At 36.9% G+C, this 23,138-nt stretch overlaps 1 protein-coding gene across 1 annotated transcript in view; it reads right to left on the reverse strand.

Moving 5' to 3' along the window:
* LOC111142447 (cadherin 2) overlaps positions 1 to 23,138 on the reverse strand; it is a 259,753-nt gene that overhangs the window by 91,828 nt on the left and 144,787 nt on the right. The window contains exons 3-7 of the mRNA XM_022495596.1: positions 18,009 to 18,235; positions 16,171 to 16,317; positions 14,252 to 14,407; positions 9,570 to 9,714; positions 6,737 to 6,909 (exon numbers count right to left, since the gene is read on the reverse strand). Of these exons, the coding sequence (XP_022351304.1) occupies positions 6,737 to 6,909; positions 9,570 to 9,714; positions 14,252 to 14,407; positions 16,171 to 16,317; positions 18,009 to 18,235 (848 nt within the window). The remainder of the gene's footprint in view (positions 1 to 6,736; positions 6,910 to 9,569; positions 9,715 to 14,251; positions 14,408 to 16,170; positions 16,318 to 18,008; positions 18,236 to 23,138) is intronic.

Below are 23,138 nucleotides of genomic sequence, written 5' to 3' on the forward strand. Positions count from 1 at the left end.
AAAGGAATAGTGCTAGCTGAGCTGTTTACATTTTTTCTTAACCCGTAACACCTCACCATAATGCTTACATAGGCTAAAATATTTCTCAATGATTTCCTTTCCCAATCAAGTGTCATTTCAGCTTAATGTTCTCATGGTTAGTGAGAGAATTTTATAGGGCACTCAGTTCAGATTCCCAGCTGAAAATCATGAAAATAAAAATTTGTTATGACTTTGAAATGCCATTTCTGTTAGCTGCTATTCACAGAAGCAGATGAACATTTTCAAAAAAAGGAAGAGGTTTTTCTTACTGTTGTTGTTAAAGAAGATAAAAAACCCCCACAGATATTGTATGGAAATAGAGCTAACAAATGTCTACTCTTTAAATTATAATGTCTACTTTAAAATTATATAAGCATAATATATACAATTTTCCATTGAGATGAAATACTAGGATCAGTTGCTAATTTGTGAAATTTCCTACCACTTTAAGTTAGTCTTAGAATCTTTAAGGTACAAAAGAAATTGTTATTTCTAAAATACAATGTCTCTTCAAAAAAAAAAAATCCAACTTGGTAAATAATAATGATCTCCATTTTCAAATACTTGGTTGGTAAAATGCTCTTACATTTAGTAAGAAAGACATGACAGCCTGTTTTAGACAACCAAACTATTTAGGGCTTCTTTGCCTAATTTAGACCCTGGGCATCTGGTTCTAGATGACTGACATTTAGATTCCATAATAATTTGACTTCCCATCCTCAATCCCACATCTGATCAAGGGGACTTTGCTTAAAAATGTTTCCTTACTTCCTCTTCTAGGTGGGTAAAATCTCAATTCAACTGTTTGCTATCAATCCTACTCTCCCTGTGACTCATCTATTTAACTTATCAAAGTTATGTATCACCCTTCATCCACTTATTCTACACCTTCAGTTCTTTGTTTCTTACTTTCAAATGTCTATTGTGACCCTACACCACTGCCTTCGGTATTTCCCTCAGGGTTGAATGGTGGTTCTCAATGGAGGTAATTTTGCCTCTCCCCCACCAAGGAGACTTTTGATCATTCCTTGGACATTTTTGGTTGTCACAGTTGGGGGCTGTTACTGACATCTAATGGATGGCCATAAAGGCAAGAGATCCTGCTAAACATCCTATGATATACAGGACAGGCCCCCACAAAAAAAGATTTATCCAATCCAATATGTCAATAGTGCCACGGTTGAGAAACTCTGGGCTTCAGTCCCCTTCCCGTCACCCTGAGCCTGGCAAATACGAAATGGAAAAGCCACCTCAGAGATGACTTCAGAAAGTCCTGGAGGCAGAGCTGTTGGACTGGCATGTATACACCTCTATCACTGTTTCTAGTTTATATGGCTACTCCCCGTCCATAACCTCCTGGTTATGTAGACACAAACACACACCCCTTCTCAGGCCCTTGCCTTGTCAATGTTTGTGTCATTGGTATACAGCTTAATGTCTGAACAGAGTAAGCAAGTGATAAATGCTTTTGACTTGGTGGCTGGATGGGTGAATGGATGAGAAATCCTGGGCCTTGCCTTACACTAGAGAAATCCTTCCAGGTTTGGGGGGGGAAAAAATCTTATTTACATGGCAGCTGTTATTTATTCATTAAATCATATACTGGGAGTAAAAACTAGCTCAGTTTCCCAAACTATAGTGATTCATACATCATCTTCCCAATGCTGCCATATCCTCATATTTCTATACCATGAGTCACTTAACATTAATCTTGACATTCACTCCCTTTTAAAAAAATTTATTGTTAAATTATCATAAATAGAAGACCAGCATCACCTCCCATAAATATAACTGTAAAAATAAACACAATATAATCCTTGCACTCTGGCAGTCTCTACTTGACGGAGTAGCATCTGAAGACTTGTGGTCTCCAGTTTTCTCTAGAGGCATCCCTCCGTGTATCAATAAAAATCATCACACCTGGCACCACACTTTGAAACACTGAACTAAAGTGATATGAGTGAATGAAGAAGCGAGAGCAGCGGTCATTCATTCAGTTGACACACATTTCATGAATGTCTACTAGATGTCAGGTGATGTAGTATTTACTTGGATAAAATAATGAGTAACCCCAGAGATGGCCTTGATATCCTTAAGTGATGGAGGAAGCCATTAATGGATCCAGGAGCAGACGTACAAAGCACCTGTAGTAAGAGTTGGAAGGTGCGATGCAAGGACTTCAGCAGGGCATCCAAACCAGTCATCAAAGTCTGGGGGGAAGAATGAATGCAAGAGACATTTTGGAGGTAAACTGAAAGGAAACTGATCACTAAATTTATTGGTGGATGGATGGCAGTGCATGGTAAAGGCAGGTAGACTGTGATCTTGGGGAGACTGAGGTGGTGGTACTGGTCACATGAAATGGGAAATTGATCAGGACTCATAGATTGAGGGTAATGATGGATTGCTTTTATATGCACTGGGTTAGGGGATGGACAATTAAATAATAATGTCAAGAGAACTTATAAGTACAGGTTTGTGACCCTGTTCAAATTCTTAAATGCCAAGTCCTAGTTCCTTCACCTGTGAAATGGGGCTGATGGTACCATCTACCTTGTGTTTCTGGAGTCTAAATTCTTTTTTTTTTTTTTTTTTTTGAATGCTTACTGTATGCTGACAAGTTTCTGGGGCCTTGATAAGAAAAAAAAATAACATTTTTTGAGACTGAGTACTAACTACATGCCAGAAGTACTGCTAAGCAGTATACATTATCATATTCAGTCCTCACAATTACCTGTAAGGCAGGTGGATTTTTTTTTTTTTTCCAATCCTCATTTTCCAGATAAGGAAACTAAGGCTTAGGGAGGCAAGGAAGCTTGCTCAATGACACCCAGCCATAAGTAGTAGAAGCAGGATTTGAACCCAGGTCTCTGTGAGTCCAGAGTCTATACCTTTAATTGCTCCACTATATGAGTGCCCTCCTATAAAGTGAGAATATGTGCATGACAAGGGAGCATCCTGAGTGGGGTAGGCAGGCAGAAAGCCAAACGTCAATACGAAGAAGGAATGGGAGCTGAGCAAGAGTGTGGGCTGTCCTTTCAAGGACTATGTGTGGAAAACAAGGAGAAAATCACATAATGTGAACATTTCTTCAGGGTTCCTATTCGGGGTAAAAAAGAGCACATCAGCCTCACCAAATACTGAGAACAAGAAGGCAGATATGATGTCTATGTGACATAGTCTCTGCCCATCTCAGGGAATACAGAGACTACTAGGGGTCCTTAGGGAGCGGTTGGGGTCTGGCTCTCAGAGTTCCCCTGCTCTAAAGAGATGGGAAAGGAGCTCTTCAGGCAGAGGAAATCACAGGAACAGTAGATTTGTACAAGGAGTTGTGTGTGATTGTATGAGGGCTGGACATCATTTGCTCCTCAAGAGGAGGCAAGGAACCCCAGGAGGTTAGACCAAAGAAGGCTTTGGGACCAGTGTCATAGAGGGTTTGGAGCGCCATGTTACAGAGCTCTGACGTCATCCCAGGGGTCGTGGGGAGTCATTTTACCACAGGGGAGACTCAGCACGTTTACAGATTATGAAGCTACTATTGGGTTTTAGAAGGCAAGCTGTAGGGAACAGAAGACCAACACAGTGGAACGCAGAACATGAAGCGGAGAGCGCAACGGAAAGGATCAGTAGACTTGGAAAACAAAAAGTTATCATTCTTTCTTTGCCATGAGAAAACGATGCTGAGGAGCCAAAATGATAGTGCTCACCCAGTAGATGCCGAGGCTGGATTTATGAAGACAACAAGGGAAAACAATAGCTAATATTTATCGGGCACAGTGCTGAATGCTTTACGCCTTGTGTTACCTCACCCTTACAACCATCCCATGAGGGAGGTAATATTTTTATCCCCATTCACAGATGTGGGAACTAAAGTTTCAGGTCAATACAGTGAAGGTCAAATAGCACATAACAGGCAGTCCCAGTATTTACACCCACTGAAGCAGAGGGCTAGTCATCAGTAGTCTTAGCCAGAAAGGGCAGGCGATAGACATCAAGAGAAAGGGGTAGAGAAAAGAAAGTGCCAGGAAGAAGCCCAGCCAAGTTAAAGCAACCTGAAGAACTGATATTTTTCTAAACCTACAGATTAAAGTAGAATAAAAAACCGAATCTCAGTAAGGATTTCAATGATTAGGAGTTCAGTCACTTGTAGGTGTCATATATCCTGGGAGAATGACAACTGAAATTACTTCTGACAGAGAGAAAACTGTGAATTCTAATAGAAATAAAAGAAACTCAGGCCTGCACCAGGCCTGAAGAAGTCAGAGTAATTTATCCCTGGCCTCAGGCAGAATTACCATAAACCATCCGAGATAGATACATTTTTTTTCCTGTTAAATGACTTTCAGAAAAGGAAGGTTTTCTGTAATTTTCTCTGGTAACTCATTGTTGTGTTTAATAATTTCACTGTCAAGAAGCTATTTCTCACACACGATTCTATCGTTTCTAATCCATTCCCACATTCGTTTCATGTGGGGCACGGCGGCTTCCGTCCACTGCAAAATAGACCTAACCACGATTAGGGTACGACGTCAGGCTTTCATCCGCTAAACTAAATGCAGTCATTCTGGTTTTTAAATATGGCTGGTCTGCGGGCATAAAACAACCTTTAATTCTCGGTGCCTCTTCCTTGTCATCAAACAGCCCGGCTCAATGCGGTAAGAATACCGCGGTGTGCAAACATGATGAAGCCTCATTTCTGTATCTCACGAGGACAGTGTAAATGAGAGAGAAGTATTCGTATTGGGGGATGAGCTATACAACTCCACAGCATGCGAGCAACCTGGCACGCAGGGGAGAACATTAAAAAATACCCCTTATTCTTGGGGCGCCTGTGTGGCTCAGTGGGTTAAAGCCTCTACCTTTGGCTCAGGTCATGATCCCAGGGTCCTGGGATCGAGCACATCAGGCTCTCTACTTTGCGGGGAGCCTGCTTCCTCCTCTTTCTCTCTCTGTCTACTTGTGATCTCTGTCTGTCAAATAAATAAATAAATAAATCTTTTTAAAAAATACCCCCTATTCTCAAACGAACTATGCACACATGCTGAGCTCACTGGCATTAGGAATTGTGAATCATACAATATTGGAAGAGGTGGAAAGACACACATGTTCCAAGGATCATGGAACAAAAGCACTACGGCAAACACTAAATTTCAACTATCTCCCACACAGATTATTCCTGGAAAAAGAATCGGTCACACCCGGAAGTTAATAGGTACAATGTTCTAGGTGTACATCTACCTCCTAAGTAAGGCTCTCAGCTCAGTTCAGCTGTGAATAAAGTAAACTTGATTTGTTCATACTACTTCATTAAAGGGCTTTTAGCACTATCTTGCGTATATAATTAATTGCAATAGTAATGTTTTCTTCGATCCAATTCAAGTGAATGCTATTGAGGCAAATAAAACATCATAAAAACCAACTCCTGAAATCCTTGTCAATAGTATTTATTATGGTAAGCATAATGTTTCCTTTTGACATACATAATCTGAGGTCTCATTACTGTAAAAGTGGGCTCGGCCAGAAACCTACAAAGCACAAATGTCTATGAGTTAAGTACTTTGATAATTCACTCACACAATGATTACTGATGGTCAATAATGACCTTGAGACTCTCTTAAGAAAATGGCCAGAACAGCATAGAGAAAGAATGTAAAAGATTCATTAGGAGCGGGGTTTTGGGGAAAGAATAGAAGTCGGGCTTAAATTGAGACATGAAGAAATAGAAGGTTCAAGAACAAGAAGAAGGTGCAAATCATTCCTGATGGAAGGAATCACATGAACAAAAGCACAGAGGTGTGTGTGAGGACCGTGGGTTGAGGTCTGTCACAGTGAGATGAGCATTGGGAATTAAGAAAAGCCCATCCCCTTTCAGACTGTGACACTACATGGTATTTCAATGCTATCAACATTTTATGCCTTTTCAACAAAAATCATGTCAGAAGTCTGTTTTCCTCCATTTATACTTTTAAAGGCTTGTCAGTAGAATTAATGCCATTGCTGGTCTTCAAACTTGTTAAGTAAGTCAATTTTAGAGTTAAGGGGCAAGTTCTAATAAAGGAGATAATCTCTTTTTACTAAACCAGGTTATCCAGAAAAGCTACAAAATACCTCAGCACACACGTTATTTGTAGCTTCTTAAATATGTGACTGTTGGGCACCTGGGTGGTGCAGTTGTTTAAACACCTGACTCTCGGTTTCGACTCAGGTCATGATCTCCAGGTCGGGGGATCGAGCCCCATGTGGGGCTCCATGCACAGAATGGAGATTGCTTGAGACTCTCTCTCCATCTTCCTATGCCCTTCCCCGCCCCCACCCGCAAAACAAATACACAAATCTTAAAAACAATATGACTGTTAAAAATTATCCTAAATTTATACACACATTATTTGTTCATGGTTTTTCGTTTAATTGCTCACAAAAACATTTGACTGTAAGGGAAAACTGAGAAAATGGCAAGGATTTTAAAAATTAGGTACCAGATACATCTAACTGACTTGGTCGATTACGCACTAAATAGTGCACAGGCCAGCACGATCTATCCAGTACGCACACATCACTTAACCAACTTGAAGTCTGGTCAAAACAGCACAAGATTTCTTTGAAAAATTGATATTGAATGATACTGTCGATGTATGATTACCTGGAGATAAACTGCATGGGATACCATATACCTTTAAGATTAAAAACAAACTCAGATAGTTTTTGGTTGGCTTACTTCTCTATCAAGTCCAGCTGCCACTGTGATAATATCACCCGTCTCATTGTTGATTGTAAACATGTTGGGCGAAGGGGTGCTTGGCGCCTGGGACAGGATTCTGTACCTCAGCATTCCATTTAGGGCGTTTGGATCATCAGCATCTATAGCAGTGACCGTCATCACGTATGTTCCTAGAACAGGACATATGGAGAATGAATGGTCACCCTGCAAGTCGGATCTCCCAAACAGATATACCTAAGAGGTGTATTTGCCTTTTGGGTTGATCCTAATTTCACTTTCTCAAAACAAACACTTGTCATTTAGATTGAATGAAAAATGCTGCAGATAAAAATGGCCCTCACCTTAAAAAAAAAAAAAAAATACAAAACATGGTTTAGATCCTTGAAAGGAAAATTATTAAAAATGTATATATTTGTAAACACTCATGTTTCCCCATAACCTAGAAGTTCACTATACGATTCAAAGAAACGATCACTTCAGACCTTTATTCGTATAAAAGGCAAATAATAGTACAGATGCTATTAGTAATGTATTTGACGTCCACTAATACTTTCCTTTTGCTGTATTTTCCTCTGTTATACAATAACATCGAAAATGACATGCTGAGCATGATTCTCCTCAAAGCCTAAGTCACTTTCTGAAAGTAAGCTGTGTGCGTAACGATGCACACTCCATTTACTCAGGTCATAAGGAACCATTCCATGCATTGCTGTTTTGGTACATTGAATAGGAGTTTGGCATTGTGGTTCATTATTTCCTAGGAGATTACAAGAGCACTGTAACAAACTCAGGGACTTCAATTTATTAGATATTTTGGAAAGGAAATCAGCAACGCATTGGAATCAAATAAGTTCAAACTAGCTACACACCCTGTGTAATTTAGAAGTAGAGAGAAAAGTAGTTACTATTTAGGAAGGTCTGTTCTGTGGGATATTTATAAGAACTAGCATATAAAATTTTCCATCTCTAACCCACCTTCCTCATGAGCGCGCTGAGCTCAGTTCTATGTTAGAACCTCTCTGTGCTACATACAGTTTTGCCCCAGAATTCACGAAGGGTTGATCACGTTATTCAAATCTTTTTCCAGAGCTTGTCCCTTGAGTGAGACACTTTTGACTATGTGCCCATTCTACACCCTTATTTTTTTTTTTTTTTAACTTCATTGCATATGTGCTTGCTTCCATGGTTTCTATTTTTCTCCCCTACTAGAATGTAAGCTCCAGTAGGGAAGGGTTAGGGTTTGGGTTTAGGGTTAGGGTTTAGGATTAGAGTTAGGAACTAGGGTGTCACTGCTGTGCCCAGAGTGGTAGAACAGAGTGACTAGTACACAGCACAGACTCTATAAACATTTGGTGCATGAACAAATTAATGGTTAAAACAAAAAAAGTATTTTCTGGGACATTGAACCAAAATACTGATTACAATGTTGTTTAATTCAAGATCCTTACAGAATGATTACTGGAAATACATGCATGAAATGTCTTTAGTTCTTATGAACATTGAGTTTTTTATTTAAAGGATGCTTTGGTGGAGATTCATAATCAAATGCATAATACATCTACCTTTAATGGTTCATTTTTGACAATTTTCATGAAGGAGTGCTCTTAATAAAGTTAGAAACAACAGAAGAACAAATAAAAGAAATGATTAAAAAAAACAAAAAATAATTACCCCACGTAAAAAATCTTTATCTTCACTTATATTTAGAATATGAATATAGGTCTTGTGTTTTCGTATGTATATGTTTTAATAGTGTTTGATTTTATTGTATTTTAAAATCCCAAAGAAAGCTACCCTGGAATGTGACTCAGGAGGAGCCAAAGATGGCTGAACTTCCCTCTCCAGCTCCCCTTCACCCCACCTGAACTTCCTTTCTGAGGATACAGACAGGTACATTTGGAGCAAGAAACAGTGCCAATCTAAGGCATGTGTGGTTGTATCTATAAACTGGTGTATACATAAAGGAGCTACTGGCATAAACTGGCATAGGTGACAAAGGTAATACATAATACTATTTTAAATGTTGAGGCTCTTTTAAATACAAAATAAAAATAATAATCATGTAGCTAATTAAATCTCTCTAAACACCAAATCAGCTCAGGGAGGCTGGTGAAACACTATCTTTTCCCATCTCTCTACCCACTGTTTTTCTTGTCCACTAGTTTTTCAAACCAAATTGGCCTTCGTAGCCTTGTTCTTCTGAAGTCTACAGTGTTTTCAGGACAGGAGTCTACAATTGTCATCAAACAACCCTGCACGATGATGAAAGGCTTTGGCAACTCCTGTTTCTAGACTAGGACACTTTCCATGCCACTGGTCTAAAAGTGTGGGCTGCAGAAGATATTAGGATCATCCCAAAGTAAATATCCAGTGTAACTACAGCTGTCTCCAAGCCCCCTCTCTTTCTGGCTTTACCTCACTGTCTAGCCCAGGAATACCAAGTACCTTTCAGACTCTCCAACCGAGTTTTATTTGCTGCTCCGACTAATAGGATAAAATCTGCAGTTTATGAACAGAAATCCCTGGTCTTCTGGAGCTCACTTTTTTTTCTGCCACACTGAGTTTATCAACGACTGTAGAATGAAAGGATCCCACAGATCCTATGATACAGAATCAGAGACTACAGTGTATATATTTTAAAAAGTGGGAAGTGATGTTTTCTGCTTTGTCTCTTCTATCAATTTTTTTCCTGTTATTTTTTTTTCCCTAAAATCATTTCGCAAGAAAGAAAATAACACCAAAAGGTTGCCATGATTTCTTCTCTTGTTTATAACCAGTGCTGACTTACATGACATTTCTTGAATCTTTAAATTATTATGTTTAAACTCACCAGGCTTTGACCCCTCAGGAACTGTCCCATTCCAAACCTGGTGTAAGAACTCTGGTCTGTTATCGTTCATATCAATAACATTGATGACAATGTCAATAGGGTTCTCCACTTGATTTCCATTAATATCCACTGCATGTGCCCTCAACTGCAAAAATAATTAGAAAACAGAACTATTTACTAATGTATGTCTCACGTGAGAAGGTAAACTATACAATCACCATGCTATGAAAATAACGAGGGCGAACAGAGGAACTGAAGAAGAAGCTACTCTCCCATCAAAATTTAAGTTAGCCATGGGCACCTGGGTGGCTCAGTCTGTTAAGTGTCTGTCTCTTGACTTCGGCTCAGGTCATGATCACAGGATCACATGGGCATGGAGTCTACTTAAGATTCTCTCTCTCCCCCTCTGCACCCCATCCCACCAAAATAAATAAAACCCTTAAAAAAAATTTAAGTTTGCCAAACTTCATGTGATTAGGATAGATATAGCAGTAAGAGCCAACACTTACTATTTGCTAGGCATTCTGCTCAGGTTTATGGATTTTAACTGGTTTGATCCATATACAAAAGAAAGAGGCAGAAATGATAAGGGCTTGAAGGTGAAGAAACTGAGCTTTAGAAAATCCAAGTAACTTTGCTCTGTCTCTTGACAGAGCCCATATCCAAAGCCAGTTCTGTCCAGTCCCCAAATCCTTTTGCTAAATCTGTACATATGAGTCAGGGTAATTAAAAATGTACTGGGTACAGAGTAGTTGTAGAGATTGTAAGAACAGAGGAGAACTTAGAATTAAGTGTGCATAGGGAATTTTGACACTAGGTGGGTTTTTTAAATTGTAAAAGTCACTCATAAACATTAAAAGTGTGTGAGTATGTAAGATAATTGTTCCTCTCCCAAGCTTGAGTTTTATGGTATTCTAAGAATTTTATCTTTTTTTTTCTTTTTAAATAAATAGTCACTCATCTACTCTTGGTAGAATAGCCTCAAAATCTTTTAATCCAGCGCACAGAGATCCATTACATTCTTTTCAGTAGCTGTGTAGTGTTCCGCTGAATTGCTTCTTTTTAATGGGATGCTTCTGTGGTTTTACTGTTAAGTATGATGCTGGCTGTTGGATTCTGCTGGGCATGGTTCATCAAGTTAAAGAAGCATCAATATATCCCCTTTTTAAAAAAAAATTTAGAGATTATCTAACATGAGACAATGCAAATTTTATTATTGCCTTTCAACAGCTCTAAAATAATCTTTTTTCTTCACTTATTTAATATATCACATATTAATAGATCTTCACACTGAAACATCCTTGCAATTCTATAATTGATTCTATTTTTTTTATGAGTGTTGTTCTCTTCTGTTCTCGCGGTAAGACTCTGCAGCGCAAGAGTTTACCCCGAAACTGACCTGAAAATGTTTATTTCCCGTTTTAACCACAGGAGTTCAGATAATGAGACTTCATACAGGAAGAATTATCTAGAATTTTTATATTGATATTCTTTATATTCATAAATCTGAGACTCATCTAATTAGAGACTGGTCTATCATGTGCTATTTTTATAAAGTTTCTGTATTAATGACACTTTGTCTTTATGAAAGGTTTGGAAGTTTTATTTCTTTCTTTATAGTTTAGAACAATATAAAAAGCACTAGCATTAAGTGTTCCTGAAGGATTAAAAAAAAAAAACCTGGTTGATGAAACAATCAAGTCCTTTGGAAGAAGGGAATGTTGAGTAGTACTCAAGTAGTACTTAAGAGTTTAAAAAAAATTTTCTTTATTTTTACACCCACTGTGAGGCTCAAACTCATAACCCCCCAATCAATAGTCAGATGCTCTAAAGACTGAGCTAGCCAGGCGCCACCCTCCCTTTTTAAAGAACAACTCTCATTTTACTTGTTTAAGCTCTACATCCAATATGGGGCTTGAACTCACAACCATGAGATCAAGAGTCACATGCTTTACCCACTGAGCCAGCCACGCACCCCTTGAAAACATTTTAAAAATTTTCCTATGCTTATTCATCTATTTAGATCTATAGGATTCTCTCTCACTCTACCACAATATCAATATTTTAATAATTTTCAAAACTTCAATAATTTAAGAAGTTTTTATAAATGCAAAAATTCAACAAATATGTTATTGTGCAGTGTAAGAGTCTAAAAACAAACACAAAAAAAGTTTTGAATGACTAAGTATCAGTGATAAACCACTGGGAATACTAATTCATTATATGAGGCAAATGGCTATCTATAAAGCAAAAACAAAGTACATCTAGGTACCGCTCTCCTTTTAGTAAAATACACTTCACAGAGGTTAAAAATATAGACGCCAAAATAAATAAGTACAACAGATAAAACTGGGGAGATTAGAACTATCTCTAAAACTAGACTTTATGATAAAATTGAAAAACAATTTTACAATGCAAGAACTATAGCAGGGTAGATATTATTAACAAAGTTTAAAAACAAACAACAAAAGAGGAAAATATATGACAAATTAAACATTAACATCCCAAATAGATAAGAGGTTCTTAATAGTAAGTATAAAGGGTAAACAATTCCCAAAGAAAATTCAACAGAGAGGGGCTCCTGGGTGGCTCAGTTGGTTAAGCATCCCACTCTTTTTTCTTTTTTTTTTTTTTTTATGATTTTATTTACTTATTTGACAGACAGAGATTACAAGTAGGCAGAGAGGCAGGCAGAGAGAGAGGAGGAAGCAGGCTCCCCGCTGAGCAGAGAGCCCCATGCAGGGCTCCATCCCAGGACACTGGGATCATGACCTGAGCCGAAGGCAGAGTCTTTAACCCACTGAGCCACCCAGGCGCCCCAAGCATCCCACTCTTGATTTAAGTTCAGGTCATGATCTCAGGTTTGTGAGACTGAGCCCTGTATTGGGCTCCACACCGGATATGGAGCCTGCTTGGGATTCTCTCTCTCCCTCTCCCTCTGCCCCTCCCCTCCCCTCTAAAAAATCAAAATTCAACAGAGAACAGGAATAGGGAATTCACTTTGATTAGATATTCAGATTAGGCAACTCAAAGCATTGAGATAATTTCTTTGCCAATGATAATTAGGTAAGTAAACAATGCCTGGAATAGATAATAGAGTGGAGGAAAAAATATATCTCCTATACAGTGGGCAGGCAATGCAACATAATACAACCACTCTAGAGAATAACTTCACTATATTTATTAAAAGAATTCCAATTTTAGAAATTTATTCCAAGGATATAATGGGCAAATGTACAGAAAAAAAGTTCATTGCCATATTATTTATAGTTGCAAAGTAAAATAAAAAAAACAAATTACCCAAATATCTACCCATAAGTAATTAGTTAAAATTATATTACATTCATTCAACAAAATCATTTGAAGCAATCAAAAACGATGCTATAAATAAATAACTATTTACTGACACGGAAAGATGCTAAATCTTTTGATTGCAAAAGTGACAAAAGCTGGTTTCAGAGAATGATGCCAATTTCAAAGAATACATTTATGAATCTATGCAAAGAAAAACATCTTACAGCCTATCACCAAATTGTTTAAAAAAAAAAAAAGTAAAAGAAACAGGTTGGTTTTATGTACTGAGATTACAAATCATTTTACTTTCTCATTAGTACTGCATTATTTGGAAGTTTTTATAATGTGCATATATTGTGTCTAAAAATGATAATTTCATTGCAAATTTTAGTTATTCATGCAGAAATTAGAGAAGTAATAAAGACCAACTTAGGTTTCTATATTAAACTCATGAAAAAATTATTGAAATCTTGTTCCAGGAAATGTGTAAGCCTGGCTAAGAAAAAAAGAAAAGAAAAATGCCTCCTGGAATTTGATTAATATTAGGCAATTCTTGAGTTTTAAAACACTCACTTCAATTAATATTTTTAAATTGGAAAAATCACTTTCAAATATATACGTATTTTTGAAAATATGAACAGAATAATTATATACAAAAGTGATAACTCAATAAGAAAATGAATAAAACAGAAAAATAAAGAGTGTAAAAATGAACATAAGAAATATAATAAGACAATATATCTAAGAATAGATTGCTCAGATTGGCAGATTGATGAAACCATGTGTTGGCCGGGTTATGAGAGAAAGGGAAATCTCAATTTCTGGTTGGAGCATCTAAATGGCAGACCTTTCTGGAAGGAATAGAGCCAACAAATAAAATTAAAGTGCACTATCCATTTGCTAAGACTATTTCATGGTAACAGTCAGACCACGAAGAATAGGTAAGGATGACAAACATAGATGTCTACTGAAATTTTAAGAAACTATCATTAAAATAATAGCCGACACATTTTATGGAATACTATGCAGTCATTAAAAGTGTTGTGATCTCTATAATTCACAGGCAATAATCTCTGACTCTTTGACTTCCTTCATGTACATTTGTTCCTCTAAATCCTTAGCCACACCAACATGTAAAGGGTGAGGAGATTTTAGGCAATCTCACTTTCTTCTTTGGCACTGTTTTTGTTTTGTTTGGTTTGGTTTTTTACCCTAAACATTCATCAATTCTATAAAAACCATGAAATCATTACAACAAATTGAAAAGCTTATTTCTGGTATTAAACCTGTGAGTATCAAAGCTCTAAGACCCATATAAGAAGCGAATGTTAAACTACACAGTTAGAAGGGTATTAATACAACAGATTATCAGCGGGCTGAAATCTTACATGAAACCGGGCTATCAGCTCACGATCCAGAGGCTTGGTCACGGACAGCTGACCTGAGATGGGGTTGATAATGAAGATACCGGTTGGAGGCTGATCAGCTCCGGGCCCAGTTACGCTATACCGTAGTGAAAGGTTTTTATCTCTGTCTGACCTGATCTGAGGACCAAGAAGACAATCATATTAAATGAGAGACTAAGTGAGCTCATTATCAGAGACAGAACAGGCCACACCTCATGCCCTTTTTCAGTTACAAACTTACAGCATCTCTTCCCAGAAAAGCAGTCCTGTTTCTCATCCTTGCTTCTCTGTCATAAGCTTCAAAAAGAGATGTCACCTATCACCAGAAAGACTCAGACCAACACTGATGTCTAAAAGAGCAATCACTAGGAGCAGGGCCAAAAAGTCAAAATTAAGGAGTGTCAGTTTTTAAACTGCTTCAAATTCTATCCAGGGAGATCGTAGGTTAGAATATTTAACACGGGAACAGGTGGCCAATTGAATTGAAATAAAACTTGTTTACCTTTTTGATGCAGTTAGGAGAAGAAATAACTGCCTAGGCCACTGTGTGAAACAAACTTACATGGGAATTCTAATATTATGGTTGAGCTCAGAAGTCAGATTTCTGCACTTGTGTCTTACTGACGTTACTCACTGCAACCAAAGCTCTCCATGTCATTTTAAGGTGATATCTATTACTCCAAATTCTTTATTAATAACAAAACACACAAGAAATCATTTTATAATACATTTTTTTTTGCTCTCAAAAATTACATCCACTCTAGGCTCACTGCCTTTCCCCCAAATATAACAATTCCCCAGAAAAATCAGTTTATAGGTGAGAAATCAAAGGAAAACGCTACAGAAAAGAAGGAAGAAGAACAGCTCAGGGAGAGGGCCAATTGGCAATACTGTTGCAGGTGATAATAATAGATCTTTATTTATTAGGTAAATATACTTCACCCAGTAACAGAATCTGGTTTATTAGTTTTCTTGTTAAGGCAAAATTCTCTTTTTACTCATTGTCCATTAAAGTAGGGAAGAAAAAAAAAAAGCCTTTATTTGGGGGCCATGTTGTTCATTGTTAAATTGAATTATAATGTGCATTAAAATAAAATATGCAATATAAAAATGACTTATTAAAGAATACAACTTTCAGTAAGTATGCTTTGAAACGCGAAATTAATCGTGCACACGAACATCTAGATTCAAATAAACAAATACACAATAACTTTGTCTTTTTTCCTTTCGCAATAAAACAATGGGTTGCTAATTTTACCAAATATGTACAAATATCTGTGATTTTTTTTCCCTCCGTATCTGATGGCATACATTTGGAGTAATGAAAAAAAAATTACTTCTCAGACTTATAAAAGCCTATGGTTTTGCACAGCCCCAGGGATTCTGTTAATGGTAGCAGAGGTCACTTCCTTTTTTCTTTTAAAAAACTCTCAAATGCACCTGGTGCTGGCATTTTTAGCAATGATTGCCCCTTTATTTCTTCTTTGGCTCAAAAGCTATCTGTAGAGGGCAAAGATCATCATGGAAAGCACAGCTGTCAGATGGGGAAGTGAAGGAAAGGGGTGTGCGTGTGTGTGTGTGTGTGTGTGTGTGTGTGTGTTTGCGTTGTGAGAAAGGGTATGGTCTGGTTGTGGATGTATGTGGGAGGTACATATTCACACGCTCAACAAACTTCACCATCCGTTGTGTATGGGACCCACAGAAAGCCCTACCTATACATAATCTGAGATAATAATTTAAAAAAAAAAAGGCTCTGCACAACACTATAGACGTTTCACTTATATCAAAAAACGTATTTTTATTATATGTGGTAAAGTCTGTCTTGTGATACAAGAGACAAAAGCATTTCTAACATACACTTGACGCATGCCATGGAGATAATTAAAATTGTGCCAGCCTACCCTGACAAGCTCTTGAGGAAAAGGTCCCCTGGAGTTTTCTGGCAAGTTGATTGGAGGGATAACCCAGTCTCTCTTCTGCCTTTGTAGGTGGCCATTGTGCTTACTCACTTGTCTTGGGAATACTATTTCTTCAATTTCTTGGGATTCCTTTGCATTAAAATACAAGACATTGCTGAGTACTAGGAAAAACATTTTCTGAAAGACAGCAGTATCAATGCATACCTGACAGAACAGGGTTCACTGTTATGAACAAGAAAATACGCCTAGAGGCCCTGTCCTCATCCCCCCATTAAAATAATAGAAAACACCGTAAAATTTGGGGGTTACACTGATCATTGAAGAATTGAATTCCAAACAATTTATTATATGGCACAGCTGTGTAAACTATGAGTAGTTTCTATAAACTATCTTAGATAGGAGTTAATACTGAGCAAAATTTAATGGTATCCTTTTATATATCTCTCATTAGTTTAAACCACAGTTCAGGTAATGTGCTACTGTACATTAAATTTAGATCTTGATGTGCTAAAATATAATTTGAATTCCAAGAGAAGTTTAATACATACTGCTAAGGCATGTCTCAAATATTTATGACCCTATTAAATCCCACAGAATTAATGCTGTAATTATTCTAAACCTATGTCAGCCATGATGGATGCTGTAGATGACCCACTTTGCACATTGGGTATTAATCTCTGCTGGATGTCAACATTTTCTTCTGTTTCTCCTTATATCTGTAGACATTTTAGCCATTAGCCCTTGCTGCTTCAGTGCAAATATCCAAGCTAGTTTGCTGGAACACAGCGAATCATCAACAACAAAAGCATCTTTTCACTCAATTAGTTACCAGTTTCTCACTCTGTATTCCCCAGATGACTGGATTTCCCTTAACAGTTAATAGATTAATAAGTTACATTTTACATAATAAAAGTCTAACATTGGGGCAAGAGAAAAATATCTTTTCCACTAATATACTTATTCATATTTGATTATGGGTGTGTATGTTACACTTACCACTAAATAGCCAAAGCGAATGTGTGTATTCTTACCTCCCACAGTACAATAAACTACAAAATGTAATAGTTATACTTCATGAAATTGCAAACTTCAAAAATAAATGATTGTGGTGCCTCCTCGTATTTGTTTCAAATTAACATGAACTAGAATATTCAGAAACTAACAGTGTTATCATAACTTTACTGAAGAAATTATTGCATCTTATTAAAAATTCCTAATATAGTGATTTATATGAAATAAGTGCTCAGTAAATGTTTGCTGAATTTAATCAAACTGTACTTTGTGGGAAGTGTATCTATTTCTTTTATCCTGGTTCATAGCAGCTTCCACCAGAGGGAGTATATCATTCCTTAAAGTTATGTCAGTTATATAAATAATTCATACTCCCCAATTTGATTATTAAGGGACAAGAAAAAAACCCAATACTCTACACTAGAAATGCTACAGTATATCTGTACTTCCCATTTAATAGACTTGACTAGTGACATCTTGCAAAGAATTGTTTATTTGAGGGTTACATTTAACAGCTTATAAAGCTTCTAAGAAATTTAAAACAAACAACTCCTAATTTAAATTAAGTTGTAAATCTCGAAGTATAAACAGCCATTTCAAACACAATTTCAGATAGCTTACATATATATCTAGTCTAAGTATCTTGTAAGATTAAAATAACAACAACAACAAAATACTATTTGAAGTGGCTGAAGTTGATAAAAATTCAAATACTGGCCAATGTGACGTAAAGCGAAGCATCTATTTAGTCCCAACTGTATGAATCTAATTTTTAAATGTAACTCCAAAGCCGTGTTTGGATACTCTACCTTCACTGAGTCTTCAGGGAAGGTAGGCTTGAGGCTCAACTTTACTGCTACTTGCCACTTTTCCTGAGTCTCTTTATCTTGGGCATATATCAGGAACTTGGCATGCTCAGAGGAGAGGGGAAAGCTTCTCACGGCGTACACCATGCCGTCTTCATCCACCTTAAAATCTGCTGGCTCACTGCTTTCATACTGGACTTTCCGTTTCCCATTGCAGTTGCTGAACTTCACTGTAAGAGAAAACAAACGTACAAGTCTGGTGATAATACAAACGCAGAAACATCTAAGTCCAGATCCCGCTTAGGTTAAAGGATAAAACACGGTAAGCATAAAACACAAAAGTTTTAGTTTTATATTATTAAAGCAATTCTTATACTAGAGAATACCAGATTATGGTTCCGAGTTGTTCCCCAGAACCTCCTTAGTTCCAAAGCCTTCCCCTTCCCTTCACGTTCCTCTGAATCTTATAGCCCTTGGCTACACCTGCTTTTTCTGCCATGCCTCTCCCTGAGATTACCTGCTGCTCCCTTAGAAACTCCCACTCATCCTTCCGGTCCTAGCTCGAGTCACTGAAGGTGGAACTATCCCTTGTTCTCTGTCCTCATGTAGCCATCTGAACCCTACTGCCACAGTTTTATAGCCATTCTTGACATTCACAGTGAGATGAACGTCAGGGACAATTCTCTTAGCTATCTTGAATACTTTGCATATTTCCTGGCACATAGTCTTAATTTATACTTTTTGAATAAATTCTCAAAGGAAGAAAGCAATAACTTCTATTAATGCCCACTACGCTCTAGAATTACAAGACTGTAGTAGTAATTTAAAGGGGAATGATTTGCAATTTCTAGTCCTCATAGTGCTTATAATAGTTTTATGAAGGAGTAACAATTTGTAAATTTTCAGACAAATAAAAATAAAGACTTATCTCAAAATAAAGTTTAACTAAAAATATCTATATCTTAAGAATAGAAAATCAAAAAGATTTCAGTATCTTATCTTACATGTAATGACTTAAAATTTAAAAAAACATTAATGTTTTCTTAAAAGCAATGTCAATCAGCTTATGTCCCATTGGGTAACAACACGAAAGTTAAACCACATGCTTATAAATGTAGGACTAAACATATTCAAGCCAAAGTAAAATTATAAAATAATAAAAATATTCTCTAAGGAAGATGATTTCCTTTGAAACCCTTAATCATTCTTTATGAGGAAAATTTCTCTGGGCATAGCATAAAGGAATCAAAGAAAAAACAATTTTTTTTTAATTTCTATAAATATGTGGTGTTATGCCCTAACCACAATTACACAGGATACATTTTGGAAAGCAATTAATAGGTACACATTATAAAATAGAATCATATACCAGTTTTTGCATTTTTCAAGTATCTAAGTAAATTTTTTCAAACTCCCACTCCACATATGAATTGATGAGTTCTTTTGTTTACATTAATATAAATTCACTGTGATGTGCACAAGATCACAGCCAAATAACATGCTTGCTTATTTCCCTTAGTAACCATAAGATCCTTGATAACAGTAATAAAATACTTCAACTACTGAATATGTTATTTCTCACATAGTCCCACGTAGATCATCCTTCATTTTTCAAACATCTAAAAATGAAATTACAAGTTATATCTCACAATATATTATGTTATACCAAAATATTTGTCTTTGGAGTAGAAGTATCCCAAAAGATACTTATTTACCCCATCTTACTTGCCATACGATTAAAAAGTGAAAAATGTGTAATCTTTTTTACAGAACAATGCCATCTACTGCTAATCTTTTATTAAAGACAAAATGAAAAGTAAAATTGATTTCGGGGAACCCTGCTGAGAAAGCAAAACAAAAGACTTTTATCATCTTTCTGTATAAAAACACCTTTTTATATCAAAGAAAAAACGGTATTTGTGAACTTAAAAACATAGAACCTAGATCAGACCTTCTGCACATTTTTGTCCCTTATCACCACTCTAGAATGGGCCCTCATCAATTCCCGCCTGGATCGTTGCATCGGCCTCCTAGAGGTTTTCTCCCTATTCCAGCTCTCTGAGCATCTTCTCCTAGACTAAGCATTTGTTGCTCAATCAAGTCTCCTCGGTTACCATCCACAATATTATACATCCTCTTTCATCTGGCATACAATGTTCTTTCCACTTTTGGTCACTTGGTCTCTTTGGTTTTTTTGTACATCATCTTCTAAAACATCTTCTACCCAATCGGATTTCTCGGTCATTCTCCCATCTCCCTGCAGCCCATATCCCATGCTCACCACTTTCTCTGGAAAGTCCCTCCACCCCCATTCTCCATGCCACAGCTCCACAGCTCCACAGCCAGGCCGTCATTTGGGCAAACGGTCCACCTAGACGATCTTTAGAAGATAGCAGCCAATACCCTCATTTGGGAAGGCTTCACATTTTTAATTTTAATTTAATCTAATTTAATTTTAACTCTTATTTGTTTTTACATTTCCTGTCCACAGAAGCACTTATTTTTATTAGAACAATGATTATAAGAACTAATGTCTACTTATTAATGGTTTCGCGTGACTAGATCTTCTCTAAGTAGACTGTAAACTCATTTTGGCTTCTTGACAGTGAATCTTGGTTCTTCTGTTTCCTAGGACACCTCGCAGTGACAGAGACAGTATAAATGCTCATTAAATTTTCACAGACCAGTTGTATAGGTGATACCTTACAACTTTTCAAAAAACTTGAAAATAGGCAGGAAACACAGAAGTATGTCCAGCCTGCTATGGCAATGTGTTGTGTTCAGCAATCACCACAACAAAAAACCCAGGAGCTTTAAGTAATGGACTTTGTATTAGGCTGTTGAGAGTGAAAGATAATGAATTAATATTTGTTGCATGCCAGGCATTGAACAAGATACCGAAGATTAGCTTATCTATATAAGTCTTAGCAATAACCTCCTGAAGTGGAAATCATTATTTCTGTTCTAGGAATGGGGAAAGAAAATTCAGAGAGCCATGCCATGGAAAGAAAATTCCATGCAAATGGCTGCTTGACTTTAGGGATTCTCCTACCAAAGCAAAAAAGAATCCAACTGAACTCATGACTCCTAAGTTATTGAAACCTAAACCTTTAGTAAACAGAAAAGACAAAGAAGTTTGATAAATGCTCATGAAGAGAATAATGCCACATCTAGATCTCCAAAAGTACCAGAGTAAAGAGTATTATTATAAAGAAGTCTTTAAGTTGGGGGTGTACCCTAAATGTCCCATAAAGGGGAGTAGCTGGGCCCCAGCAGGGGAGGTGCAGGTGGGCAGCAGGCAGAAGGGGAAATTCATGCTCAGTGTTCCAGTGCCTGTGGATTCTGTTAATTTGGTACTCAGTTACCTATTTGAATTCAGGTGTCAGAATGATGCAGGGAAGAGAAAGAAGGCCTTTAAAGAAAAATGCATTTGCAAAGAAAGAAAAAAAACAAACCCAAACTGTGTCTTTCCTATAAAGGGTCATAGAACATCCTATGAATGAGAAGTGGTTGACCTCAGGGAGTCTGACACTGGCGAAACTCTCTGAAGGAAATTGCATAAAGGTCAATTCTTTAAAGTCAGTAAGTTTTCAATCACCCCTGCTCCTCACCTATGACTACTATGAATTGGTTTAACATATCTATTATTAAATTCTTCTGGGTTTTTTAAACAAATGTTAATCCGCATTTGCTCAAATGCTAAAATAAGCAACACTTTGGGGGAGTATTCAGGTTTAAAGAAGTGTTTTTCATTACATAATTCCCTTTGTACATTCAACCATTAGAGTCAACACCTTGACTGAAAAAAGTCCATTGCCAACTGAAAAAAATCCTCCTCGGTGAAAGCCTAGTCCTGACTTCATCCTGTGGTTGTGAGTTAATGCGTGTAGAGTGCCTGGTTCACGGTGACATGCTTCATCAGTGATAACCACATTTCACTATTTTCAAGTCACACAAATTAAGAGGCTTACTAATTTCAATGGGTGTTCCAAACTGAACTGTGCTCTTCAAAATTCCTATGTTGGAGCACAGACTCTCAGGACTTTTGACTATGACTGTAATGGGACATACTGGTCTTTAAAGCAGTAATTAAGATTTACAAAGCTCATATGGATAGGCCCTCATCCAATAAGACTAGTGTCCTCATAAGGTGAGGAAATTTGGACATAGACGTGCACGAACACAGAGGAAAGACCACGTGAGGACACAGGAAGAAGGAAGCCATCGGTAAGCAAAGACAGGTCTTGAGAGAAGTCCAACGTGCTGTCACCTTGGTCTTGAACTTAGACCCTTCAGAACTGCGAGAAAATCATTTGTTGTTTAACCCACCTCGTTCGTGGTCTAACACAATGGGTAATGTGTAGATTCCAATTATTAACCACTGGTTGGTGTTTATTGCCTATTATCTTGTTTCACTTACAACTTAGATGCAACTAAGAATATTTTCTCAAATTTGACAAAATTTTCTTCTTGAAAGAACCATTGAAACTTATTCAAGAGGATTTTTTTTTTTTTACAGAAACATAGATATTAATGAAAAAAATAGTGGGAAATGGCTATGTTATAGAATCTTAGTTACATCACTAATTTAATTTATAAATTAAATTTACTTATAACATTTCAAAGGAGTTTTCAGGAGGACTATAAAACATTTGTGTATAAAAACACTGGTTAAAAAAAAAAAGAGAGTAGGCAGAAGCCATTTGTAAGGAAGAAGGAGACATACAAGGGACATGGCTTGATTATTAAAATTAGATTTAAAATTTAAATTTCAAGATGAGGAAAAGAAGGCAGGCAACAATCATAGATATGTTACTGTTGTTAGAATACATAGTTCACTGGAACCGAGGCGTTCCTGTTATTAAAACATTTTCCTAATAAATGGTAGGTAAGGAACTCTGAGTAACATAATGCACACAATTTTCAACTTTCATCTTCCAAAACATGAAACAGTTTAATCATTTTTTATTATATGGCTTTTTAAGAAAAGATGACAAATTTATGTTGAATTAAAATGCATTCTTAAGCAGTGAAACAATTCTATGTGATAGTTTAATGGTGGATATGTGGCATTCTGCATCTGTCAAAACTTGAGGAACGCACAGCAGAGAGAGTGAGTCCTAATGTAAACTA

Source organism: Enhydra lutris, unplaced genomic scaffold, assembly GCF_002288905.1.
Source record: "Enhydra lutris kenyoni isolate GAN:26980312 unplaced genomic scaffold, ASM228890v2 scaffoldscaffold8, whole genome shotgun sequence".
NCBI classification, from domain to species: domain Eukaryota; kingdom Metazoa; phylum Chordata; class Mammalia; order Carnivora; family Mustelidae; genus Enhydra; species Enhydra lutris.